We start from the raw sequence: 12,988 nt of genomic DNA on the forward strand, positions 1-12,988 counted from the left end.
CTTTTTGTATGAATGTGTCACAGAATGCGTTTCCTATTTCGGCAGACTGATCCAAGCCAAACTTGTGATATTTCAGGTCACAGAAGTATTAACCCTTCACAGTTTTATACAGCAAAATGTTTGTTGTTTCAGACAACCCTTACTGGGCCAAAGATGTGATCTTCTTGCTGACAGAATTTGAAGAGATTGGTGTACATGCTTGGCTAGATGCCTACCATGAAACAAAGACCCCATGTGAGTTCAGCTTTAACAGTTGTGTGGTTTGTCGTATTGAGATTTTTGGTCTGTAGTTAGTTCAAATTACATGAGGATAATTATCAGTATTCTGTGTGTGGCAGAATTCAGTTGCTTGAGAGATTAATATGGTAGTAATAATTTTTGAAAATAGATGTAGAACTACTAACAATGCGACATTTACTGGGAACAGAAATGATAATAGTTAATTACAGTTTGGCTTACCACAATTCTGACTGTATTCTGGATCATTGAAGAATAACCTTTTTTTCTCAAGTTTGGTAATGGTATTGTCAGTCCTACAACACTTCTCCCCACATAGGTTTTTTTCCGTTTTTATGGTTTTAATTTGGGAGAAAAGGGGGAAACAAGATTTTGCAAGATTACAATAAAATTGACATATGTACATTTCCTCCCTGTAGATGTGATGGCAGATTGCCTCCCATGTTGCAAGAAATCACATATATACTTCCCTTTGTATTTCATTCCTGTAGGCATTATAGAAGATTACCTCCCATGTTGCAAGAAGTGATGCATGTATATTTCCCATTATGATTCCTCCTTAGAGACATGATGGCAGATAACCTCCATTGTTGCAAGAAATCAGACATGTATACTTCCCATTATGTTTCCACCCTGCAGACATGATAGCAGATGACCTCCCATTGTGCAGGAAGTCACATGTATACTTTCCTGTGTGTTTCCTTCCTGCAGACATGATAGCGGACGACCTCCCCTGTTGCAGGAAGTCACATGTATACTTTCCTGTATGTTTCCTTCCTGCAGACATGATAGCAGATGACCTCCCTCTGTGTAGGAAGTCACATGTATACTTTCCTGTGTGTTTCCTTCCTGCAGACATGATAGCGGACGACCTCCCCTGTTGCAGGAAGTCACATGTATACTTTCCTGTGTGTTTCCTTCCTACAGACGTGATAGCGGACGACCTCCCAGGTCGCAGCGGGGCGATCCAGGCGGCCATCAACCTGGAGCTGCCCAGCGACAAGATCCGCTACCTCAACATGAAGCTGGAGGGCCTCAACGGCCAGCTGCCCAACCTTGACCTCTTCAACCTCGCCATCCGCCTCAGTCGTCGTGAGCGTGTGCCCGCCACGCTTCATCATCAGGTTGGGGGATGGCTTGATGATTTTCTTCTTTTTTTTCTCTTTTTTTTTTATTCTTTTTTTTTCTATAGATTTTATTTGTGAACAGATTTTTTGTCCTAACATTTCTGTTCATGACATATGAATCATAGAGAAAACAGTAACAACAGGGCTACATACACATTGCAGAGTTTAGCAAGAGTCTGGATAATGCATGAATCTGTCAGGGTTTTTTTTTGGGGGGGGGGGGGGGGGGGTAAAAAAATTGTTATCAATTATTTATAAACAAACCCAAAAATGTACCAGTGCCCTTCCAAAAATTCTGATTTATACAAATTTTCATGGATTGCAAAAATTCCTATATCCATTTGTTTTTTGTTTTTTTATGGATGGCTTTTTCATGTACAACCATTGTTGTTTCATCATAGAGACTGTCATGCTCTTGTTTTCTAGGTGGTCCCACATTCAGTACCAGCAGCTTTCTGTTTTTCTATAACATTTCTGACACACATACGTTTTGTGACATTAACTTGCACACACAACAAGTAATTCCTTTTTTAAGCCATAGACACCTAAAATTTTCTGTCTTCAACAAGTTTAACATTTTTATGAGAGATAAAAAGTGAGAGAAAGAGAATTCCAAGGTGTCAAAGCATGCAGAGAGATCCATATATGCAACACCACAGCTGTGTAAAAAAAAATATATATATATAAGATAAAAAAGCAGATATGTGACCTTCACATAAACCCAACGTGCTAATCAGGCCTTGAGAATGGCAGATTGATAGCGTTTTCTTGATTCAGTACGTGGTGGTGGTGCATGACCATTCTTATTTGGTGGAGCGATTCATCAAGATTTTAACGTAATGACTCCAGTCATATACAGGCTGCTATGATTCACACTCTGTGTGAAGGGGCAGCTAGATCATTATCACCGGTAACATACACAGAGATCCCACCAGTTACGATTTTGCCGTATTTTTTTTACACTCAATCGTAGTTTGTTACACCAACACAAAATTGTTCTGATGAGTTCATTTTTGACTTCATAGCCTGGTCACATGCTTTCCTGTCGTAACATTACCCAGACACTCTAGACTTGTCAGTCTTGAGACCAGGGTAGTCTCTACTAACCTTGATGCTTTGCTAATCGCATGCATGTTTACATTGAAACAGCATTGATTGGACCAATCAGCTTAATCGTTTACCCAAACAAGACAGAACGTGGCTAAATCAAGCTGCGACTCGGTCAAACAGCGTCTGTGCCCGTTTGCCGGTGTGGCTTGGAGTCCGAGTGTTCCTACCAAATTCAAAATGTCCCTACCAAATTTCCTGATTGTTCCTACAAATACTTGACAGGGGTTGGCATCTCTGCCTAAACATGTTGTTGATTGGCGGCAGCGTGACCCTCATTGTTGTTGATTGGCAGCAGCGTGACCCTCATTGTTGTTGATTGGCGGCAGCGTGACCCTCATTGTTGTTGATTGGCGGCAGCGTGACCCTCATTGTTGATTGGCGGCAGCGTGACCCTCATTGTTGTTGATTGGCGGCAGCGTGACCCTCATTGTTGTTGATTGGCAGCAGCGTGACCCTCATTGTTCCTACAAACACTTGACAGGGGTTGGCATCTCTGTATACACGTTGACTGGCGGCAGCATGACCCTGATTGGCAGCAATGTGACCTTGATTGTTCCTACAAACACTTGACAGGGGTTGGCATCTCTGTGTACATGTTGATTGGCGGCAGCGTGACCCCGATTGGCGGCAGCGTGACCCTGATTGTTCCTACAAACACTTGACAGGCTTGGCATCTCTGTGTACACGTTGATTGGTGGCAGCATGACCCTGATTGTTCCTACAAACACTTGACAGAGGTTGGCGTCTCTGTATACACATGTTGTTGATTGTCGACAGCGTGACCCCCCAGACCAGGAGACACTGGAGGGCTACCAACACATGCTGGGCACCATGCTGCGCATGATGTGGTCACAGGCCTCGGGCGCCCCCTCTGGCAATCATGGACTCTTCCACCGGTTCCACATTGAGGCTCTGACCGTGGAGGGAGTGTCCAAGCCGAGGGGTCACAGAAGCTATCCTCTGGAGCAGATTGCCAGGTTTGTGAAGGTGGTGTGTGCGTTTTGTGCGCATGTCTGTGCTGTGTGCATTGTTATGTCTTCAGTGCAAGGATTGTGTAGACCATGCATTCAACAGCAACACCATAAATAGTTTGCAGTTTTAGCATCACATTTATTTTTTCTTCTTTGCTGTCTTTGTCCTCCCAAGGGCCTTCACCCCAACCACTCATACATTCTTATTAAACTGGGTTGTTTCCCGTTACTAGGTGTTACATGTGACATATATGTGTGTGTATCATTGATTCTATAGTTTTATTCATATCAACAACATTAACTCTCTCCGGACGAAGGAATGCTCATGCATTCCTACACAAAATGTATTCGGATTCAGACGAAGGAATGGAATAGCATTCTCCGAAAGTAAAATTCCATCATGCGCTATACACGTGATTTTGTGATTAGCCAAGCAGAGTGCGCTATTCTGGGTCACTCCACAATCGAACAGTATGATTGGTCAGCCTGGGATGTGTGGCCCATCTCGCACACACGCTGACAAAGTCACTGACCGGTCGTCTGCTCGCGTGCCAGCCTGTTAGCAAAGCGGGCTCTTCTCAGAATGTTGTGAAGCGAACAAGGCAGTGACGGCAATGTTTTAGGGTTGCCGAAGTACTTGAAATGCTACAAACTGAAGGGTCGGACATTGAAGAGGTGGATGATGACAAAGGAGAAAGCGAATTTAATGCAGAAAGCGACCATGGGTATGGTGATTCGGGGTGAAAAATTGGCAGTATTTTCTACATATGGCAAAACTGTAAAAATAAGATGAAAAATTTGATTTTTTTTTATATGTAATAGCTCAACACGTAATAAACCAGTTCTGAAAGTTTCATTTTCTTACACAGTATTTTGTATTTTTTGTCATTTTTTTCCAAACCCTTACAAATGGGCCATCTGTGGGGAAAAGCAAGGGAGAAAACTTGTCGTCCCGAGTGAGTTAATTACCAGTTCTTTTATACTTGTTATAGGCCTCAAAAGTAGAAATCAACAAGGACAATGCAAATGTACTGTTCTGTGCAGTTCTGGGTTGGGTCACGTATGCTATCTCAGTAGTTTAGCATTAAGAAATTTTCTGTCTTTGAAGGTGGTCAAAAAAATTGCACATGTTTGTGTGTGATATCACTTATCTAATCATTACTTTTCATGAACGTGATACTGAATAATCAAACAAAGGTAAATTATAGATCAGTATTTGGAGATGTGTGTGTGGTCATTGAATCAGTTTTTATTTATATGTAAGTGGTTCTAAAAAATAATGATAAATGTGTGTGTGTGTGTGTGTGCATGTGTGTGTATGTGTTAAAATGCTGTCTGACCAAAAAGTGAGTGATTTCAATTGTAATCTGAAATGGATATTATCTTAATTCACCATGTACAGTTGAATGTTCACTTGAGCATTATAGTCCAAAAGGGCAAAGGAAAAAAACTCTAAGTACTCACTGAAGCATCCCATTGTTCTGAAGAACACCAAGCATACAGTGCCTCACAATACTGATTGCAGAGTGGTGGAGGGCATTTTCCGCAGCCTCAACAACTTGCTGGAGCGTTTCCACCAGTCGTTTTTCTTCTACCTGCTCCCATCAACCGACAGGTACATCTCCATCGGGATCTACATGCCCCCCTTTGGTCTGATCGCTACCGCTGGAGTCATCAAGATATCCTTTGAGGAATGGACACACAGGGACAATATCAGTTTAGTTTCAGTTTCAGTTTCTCAAGGAGGCACTGCGTTCGAATGTGCCCATATACGCTACACCACATCTGCTAGGCAGATGCCTCAGAGCAGCAATAACCTATGCGCTAGTCAGACCTTGAGCGCATGTAGGTATGTTTTTGTACCTATCACAGTGGATTTCTTCTACAGAATTTTTCCAGAGGACAAAGCATTTGTTGCCATGGGTTCTTTTTTCAGTACGCCAGGTGTGTGCTGCATATGAGACCTCAATTTATCATCTCATCCAAATGACTAGACACTCAGTTTGATTTTCATGTGAAACTTGGGAGAAAGGGCGAGAGTAGGAATCAAACCCAGACCCTCACAGACACTGTATAGGCAGAGTTTCAGTAGCTTCAGTAGCTCAAGGAGGCATCACTGCGTTCGGACATATCCATATACGCTACACCACATCTGCCAAGCAGATGCCTGACCAGCAGCGTAACCCAACACGCTTAATCAGGCCTTGAGGGGAAAAAAAAAAGAAAACAAAAGGTGAATAAATAATAGATAAGCTTACAGAAATAAATAAATAAATAAATAATACCTATGATGTTAAAAAAAAAAAAGGTAGTAGTAATAAGAATAATAATAATAAATTAATAACAATAATAAATAAATAAATAAATAAGATTGACGTCTTATCCACTCTGCCACACAGACAAGGCGGACCAGACAAAACAGGTGTGGTCCTTGTGCTCCTGATATTGTCTGGTGTTGCCAAAAAGTGAAGGTTGACACAAAATTCTACCTGTGATATGATTCTCCGTGTAGATGTGATATTCTCTGGTGTTGCCAAAAAGTGAAGGTTGACACAAAATTCTACCTGTGATATGTTTCTCCATGTAGATGTGATATTCTCTGGTGTTGCCAAAAAGTGAAGGTTGGCACAAAATTCTACCTATGATATGTTTCTCCATGTAGATGTGATATTCTCTGGTGTTGCCAAAAAGTGAAGGTTGGCACAAAATTCTACCTATGATATGATTCTCCGTGTAGATGTGATATTCTCTGGTGTTGCCAAAAAGTGAAGGTTGGCACAAAATTCTACCTATGATATGTTTCTCTATGTAGATGTGATCCACTTGTTGCTATTATTCTCTGGTGCTACCCAAAAGTGAAGATTAAAAAAAAAAAAAAAAAAATACCAGTGATATGCTTCTCAGTTTAAATGTAGTCCACTTGTTACTAGAATTCTGTGGCGTTGACCAAAAATGAAAGTTCATAAAAATGTTTGTCAGTGATATACTTCCTTAATGTATGTTCCTGTCGATTCTGCTTCAGTGTGCGTTTGTATGTAAGAGGCATGTCAAGGTGTGCACATATTTTGTGTGATTTATATCATGATTTCTGGGGTGTCCGTCTGATGAATGAAAAGAAGAAGAAATAATCATGATTTGGGAAGATCAGAGATGAGCAAAATATCAAAATTACCTTATCTCCCTCCCACTCCCTATCACAGTTGTATTGAACACAAAAAAAAAAGAAAAAAAAAAAAAGAAGATTTTATTTCCTGACATTGCAAGACACACAAGAAGACACAAAATATCCTGTAAAATCTGTTCCAGAAATTCTCATTGGTTGCCAGCTCCATTTCAGTCTTTGATCTGGCTGAAAAATGAAGTGGACTGCTGGTTGAAAATTCTTTAACAGACTTTGTAAATGGTAACTCTTTTTCATGTTGGAGTGCTGTTGTTTTGTAGTTACTTGAATTAGCCAAATAAAACCAGAAGAAATTATGGCAGTTAGGAGACAGTTGCCAAGTACATGTGAAGACTAAATTTTTTTTTTTTTTTTTTTTTTTTCAATACATGTTGTTTTTTTCTTTTAAAATTCAGCTCATGCCATTTTGCACTTTATAGAGCTGGCTCACATCAATCTTGCTATGGACGGGTTGGAGTTTTCTGTGATTTGGGGTGTTCAGAACAACCACCTCCATAATGCAGAGTTCTCCTTGACACCAACAAGCTTTGGCTCTGTGGATCATTACCCACTCCAGTGAAGAGGAGAAAACCGACCCCACAGCTGATGGGAAAAAAGAGGAGACAGGCAGCTGTGATGAACTACAAGACAAAAAGGAAAAGTCTGTGGATGAAGGAGAAGAAGACACCACAGCAGAGGATGATGCTAAAACCGAGGAGGACAGTGGAACTGTGGAGGGACAAGGGCCTCTGAAAGGGGGTGGAGACCAGGCAGAGAGTCCACTGGGAAAGGAAATGACGCAAGAAGAGGGCAAGGGAGATGCTGCTGAGGAGCTGATTGGGGAAGACTCAGATCTGGACGATGAAGACTTTGAGGTATGGGTCTTCTTTGTTTGTTTGTGGGCTGACATTCACTCGTATGTACCAGTGGGCTTTAACTAAAGCGTATGACTGTTTTTACCTCCGCCATGTTGGCAGTCGTACTCAGTTTGCGGAAATGGGGGGATGCATGCCAGGAAATTTCTTGTTTCCACAACCCACTGAATGCTGACATGAATTACAGAACCTTTAATGTGTGTATTTTATCTTTTGCGTGTGTATACACATGAAGGGGGTTCAGGCATGAGCAGGTCTGCACATTTGTTGACCTGGGAGATAAGATAAATCTCCACCCTTTACCCCACCAGGTGCTGCAACCAGGATTTGAACCTGGGACCTCAGATTGAAAGTTCATTGCTTTAACCACTCAGCTGTTCCGCCCGTCTGAAGTATGGATAGGGGGTTATGAATGTGTTGTTTTTGTTTGTTTTTGTTGTTGGTTTGTTTTTTGGGTTTGGGGGGAGGGGGGGTATTTATTTGTCGTTTTTTTATGGCTGTATCAATGCAGTTAAAACAAAAATATTACATGACATTAAATCAAATCATGTTTAGTACTGTAACAACACATAGGAACAACAGCATCAAGTTTTCAGGAAAAGTACATTGAAACATGAATATTATGATACCAGTTATTTATACTAGTAATAATAGGCCTCGACAACAGAAATCATCTAGAACAATGCAACTGGACTGCTCTATGCAGTTCTGAGTTTGCTTTAGATTTGTCCTCATTCTATGGAATTAGCATAGACTTTGGAAAATGCTCAGTAAACTTCATGCTACTAAGATTGCTTATGCAACCCTGCCCCTGCCCACTAATCTTTCAGCAGATAGGTCAGTTGAAATTCCACATGTTTAATATGTGGGAACCATTTTATCAAGAATTCTGTGCATTTCATCTCTTGGCATTATGCCTTGAAGGTTAATCTACCAATTTCGTTTTCATACTTTTGGTTGTCAGATCATTGCATGTATCACAACACCACTTTGATATAAAAAAGAATCTTCATCAGACAGCTTTAAATTTCTCTCCTGTTATTTCCAAAATGAAAGACTGTGTTTCACTGTATTTGAGTTTAGCAAATCTGTGCCATATATGGGTATTTCACCATCCAAACCCTTGCTTTATTTCATATCATTAGTGATCAGGGTTTCAGGCCCCATTTTGGCTTGGCATCATGTCCTTGGGGAAAGGTACTATGATTTTCCTCACTGTACCCAGGTATGAATGGCTACCTGACATTGATTGGGGAAGATTAAAACAGCAGACAGAAGGAGAAGATTGGGCCCCACTTTCTTGTGCCAAGCCCTGAACATGGGATATTCTTCTTCTTCTTCTTCACTCGTGTGCTGCAACTCCCACGTTCACTCATACGTACACGAGTGGGCTTTTACGTGTATGACCGTTTTTAACCCTGCCATGTAGGCAGCCATACTCTGTTTTCAGGGGTGTGCATGCTGGGTATGTCCTTGTTTCCATAACCCACGGAACGCTGACATGGATTACAGGATCTTTAACATGCTTATTTGATCTTCTGCTTGCATATACACATGAAGGGAGTTCAGGCACTAACAGGTCTGCACATATGTTGACCTGTGAGATCAGAAAAATCTCCACCCTTTACCCACTGAGATTTGAACTCAAGACCCTCAGATTGAAAGTCCAGCGCTTTAACCACTTGGCTATTGCACCCACCACAGGGGATATGAACTCACTGCACCCAGTGTCCATTAAAGGCCATGAGACCTTTAACCTTTAACCTTGACCTGACAGCCAGTGGCGACGACAGGCCTGCTGTCGGTGCTGCCCACGTTGATGATGGCCTACCTGCTGGGTCTGATGGCCTACACCGCCCCTTACGTCCTCACCCACTTCACTCCCGCCATCAAGATGAAGGCCGCAGACACCATTCTGTACGGAATCTTGGCCATCTTCTCCGCTGGCCTGGCGTATCCCTACTTGATGAACAGGTGGGTTTTTTCAATAAGTTCAGTGACTACAGGTGGTTTTTTTTGTGTGTGTGGTTTTGGGAGGGTGGGGGGGTGATTTGGTTTTTGGGTGGGGTTTTTTATGTTACTTGAGGAGGTTTCAGTGTGTGTGTGTGTGTGTGTGTATGCACATACACATGCATGATTCTCAGAAAGTTCAGTGGGTACAGTAGTTTTCCTGTTTTTCTGTTTTTGTTGTTCCTTGAGGAGGCTTGATTGTACTGTGGGTGTGTATGTGTGTGTGTGTGTGTGTGTATGTATGTACATATGCACATATTTGTTTGTTTATAACTTCTTCACATAGCATAGTTTCCAGCCTGAAAGGTGCAGCCTTTCTACTAAAATGCCTTACCCTTGCATCTTATCCTGTCTGTGTCTGAAAACTGAATTCTGAAAGCCACTTGCTGCCATTTGACAATATTATAGATAGATATACAGATAGATAGATAGATACATAGATAAGACAGCTAGATATATAGATAGGTGATATTGGTAAGTTTATGTGGATGGTGTCAATGTATGTTTCAGAAAAGCCAAGACAGATCAATAAAATAGATAGATGGATAGATAGATATAATATGGTTGAGTTTATGTGGAATGTGTCGATGCATGTTTCAGGAAAGCTAGATCGATGTATAAAATGGATAAATAGATAGATGATTTGGGTGAGATTATGTGGATGGTGTCAATGCATGTTTCAGAAAAGCCTGGAGAGATAGATAGATAAGATAGAATAGATATATAGATAGATAGTGCGGGTGAGTTTATGTGGATGGTGTCGATGCATGTTTCAGAAAAGCCTCGATGGTGGGATAGATAGATAGAGAGATAGAATAGGTAGATAGATAGTGTGGGTGAGGATGGTGTCAATGAATGTTTCAGGAAAGCCTAGATAGATAGATAAAATAGATAGATATATAATATGGGTGAGTTTATGTGGATGGTGTCAACGTATGTTTCAGAAAAGCATAGATAGATAGATAGTGCGGGTGAGTTTATGTGGATGGTGCCGATGCATGTTTCAGGAGAGCATTGATAGATAGATGTATGATATGGGTGAGTTTATGTGGATGGTGTTGATGTATGTTTCAGAAAAGCCTAGATAAATATATGAAATAGATAGATAGATAAATAGATATATAGTGTTGGTGAGTTGATGTGGATGGTGTCAGTGTATGTTTCAGAAAAGCCTAGATAGATAGATAGATGATATGGGTGAGTTTATGTGGATGGTGTTAACGTATGTTTAAGGAAAGCCTGGATATAGATAGATAGATAGTGTGGGTGAGTTTATGTGGATGGTGTCAATGTATGTTTCAGAAAAGCCTAGATAGATTGATAAAACAGATAGACAGATAGTGTGGGTGAGTTTATGTGGATGTTATGGATGCTTGTTTCAGGAAAGCCAGCCCCGATGAGGTGATCCATAGTGACTGGCAGCTGCTGAAGTGTGTGGGGCTGATCGTGCAGGGGCTGACGCTGTTTGCTGTGTCCCTCATGAACATCTCTCTGGCCTTCTTCCTGGCTGCAGTGTCCGTGCCTGTCACCATGATGGTCAAGCCCACACGCAGCATGTGAGGATTTTTTTTTTTTTTCCCCCAAAAAATCATGTTTAACTTACTTAACGTGACCCACTGCAATGGTGCTGATCTTGGCAGGGGTCTGATTCCTGTCCTGTGCAAAATGCCGCTCCACCCAAGGGGATAAATCAAAAGTAGCTGCAACTAGTAGGCTCCCTTGGCTTACTTACTGAGCTGCTTTCATGTCTTGTGTTTAAATATTCAGGCAGCGCTTGCCATAGTGATAATTTGAATTCAAACACGTATCCTTTTTTGTGTGTGTGGGTGAGGGAAGGATCATTGTTTCTTTTGTATAAGTAAAGACAAGTAAAAAGAAATGGAAAGAAAAAGAATATGTAAGCTGCACAGTGGGATGGGATGGATACACACTGGCTTAAACCTGACTGAATGACATGGGGAAACGAATGATGAGCGCCCAGTGGCAGCCTGTCGTGCAAATGACCCTGTGTTTGTAAAGCATCTAGAGCTTGGTCTCTGACCGAGGATAGGCGCTATATAAGTATCCATATCGTCATCATCATACTGTTCTGATTTTATGATTGCCCTTCTTCTTCTTCTTCTTCATCATCGTTTGTGGGCAGCTGCAACTCCCACATTCACCCGTAAAAAGAAAAAAGTTGTATACATGTTCGAGTAGGTTTTTAAACGCATCACCATTTTAACTTTGACATATCAGCAGACATACTCGATTTTAGGAGGTTTATCATTGCCTTCATTACCTTCTTTTGATTTGCCGTCAGTGTTGGATTTCTATTGGAATTTAAATCATCTGTTTTGGTTTTGGGGGGCTTTTCATTTGTTTGTTTTTTATGATTGGAGAAGAACATGTTGGTAACACACTTTTTTGCCTTCCTGATACCAGCACGGTAAATCGCCCACATCCCCCTTGTTTCTGTCTCTCTCTCTCTTTTTACTATTAAATTACCCTTTCCAAAAAGACGATTTTTTTAAAATGCAACTTTGAAAATAGTGCAACAGTGTTTTAAACAACGTAGTCTCTGCTAAAAGCGAAATATATTTCTTGGTTATGCATCCTATAAGGCATGCTGCTGACTTCGTTTTACTCTTTGGTTGCTGTTTATTCTTTTTTTCAAAGCAGATGTTGTGTAACATATATGGATCAGTCTACACACTTTGACACCTCCCTCCTATCTTTTACCTCACACATCTTTAATTTTTTAGATTAATTGCTTTATATTTTGTCTCATTTCTTTATTTGCTGTTTATGAATAAGTGATTTGATTTTGATAATTTCGTTTATCAGCCATCGCATTGGAATGGAAGTGCTGCAACATGTGAGCGCACTATAAGCTTTAACTCATTTAGCCCAGCGCTGTGAGCATTGCCCTGGCGCCAAAATTCGTTTCATTAAAATGGTGTACATGTTCCTGTATGTGCATAAACTGCAAGCTAAGGGAACTAACTTCTGCAGTATTTCCAGCTACATCCCTACATGTCAATTTGGAGGGGGAAAAAACAGTCAGTTTCAGTATATTTTCTTTGTGTTTTCTGCATCGATATGGCAGGGGGACCTGCCATGGCTGTAAACTCCCCTAGGGGTTGAATGGGCTTATTAAGTTTGTTGATGTTGTTTTATCATTGCTTATATTTGCAGTTCATGTGTACTGTTGAACATATATTAGTAATCCATGTGTACTGAGAGAAGTCAACTGTTGATTTTGCCATATTTTGTTACGCTTCATCACAGTTTGTTTTAATGTTACACCAATGTCAAAATTGTTCCAAGTTCTTCTTCTTCTTCTTATGCATTCGTGGGCTTCAACTCCCACGTTCACTCGTATATACGCGAGTGGGCTTTTACGTGTATGACCGTTTTTACCCCGCCATGTAGGCAGCCATACTCCGCTTTCGGGGGTGAATTCCAAGTTCATTTTCAACTACATAGCATGGTCACATGCTTTCCTGTCGTAACATT

The 12,988-nt window shown here is 41.0% G+C and overlaps 1 protein-coding gene across 4 annotated transcripts in view; it reads left to right on the top strand.

The window, feature by feature from the left end:
• Positions 1 to 12,988, top strand: part of LOC143300147 (GPI-anchor transamidase component GPAA1-like) — a 28,173-nt gene that overhangs the window by 9,342 nt on the left and 5,843 nt on the right. For all 4 annotated transcript variants that reach the window (XR_013057625.1, XM_076613685.1, XM_076613682.1 and 1 more), the window contains exons 6-12: positions 133 to 234; positions 1,165 to 1,361; positions 3,252 to 3,451; positions 4,971 to 5,124; positions 7,151 to 7,480; positions 9,258 to 9,454; positions 10,873 to 11,046. Coding sequence is in view for 3 of the 4 variants with exons in the window: in XM_076613685.1 (XP_076469800.1) it covers positions 133 to 234; positions 1,165 to 1,361; positions 3,252 to 3,451; positions 4,971 to 5,124; positions 7,151 to 7,480; positions 9,258 to 9,454; positions 10,873 to 11,046 (1,354 nt within the window). In the remaining variant the exon portion in view is untranslated. The remainder of the gene's footprint in view (positions 1 to 132; positions 235 to 1,164; positions 1,362 to 3,251; positions 3,452 to 4,970; positions 5,125 to 7,150; positions 7,481 to 9,257; positions 9,455 to 10,872; positions 11,047 to 12,988) is intronic.

This window comes from Babylonia areolata, chromosome 26 (assembly GCF_041734735.1).
Source record: "Babylonia areolata isolate BAREFJ2019XMU chromosome 26, ASM4173473v1, whole genome shotgun sequence".
Classification (NCBI taxonomy): domain Eukaryota; kingdom Metazoa; phylum Mollusca; class Gastropoda; order Neogastropoda; family Buccinidae; genus Babylonia; species Babylonia areolata.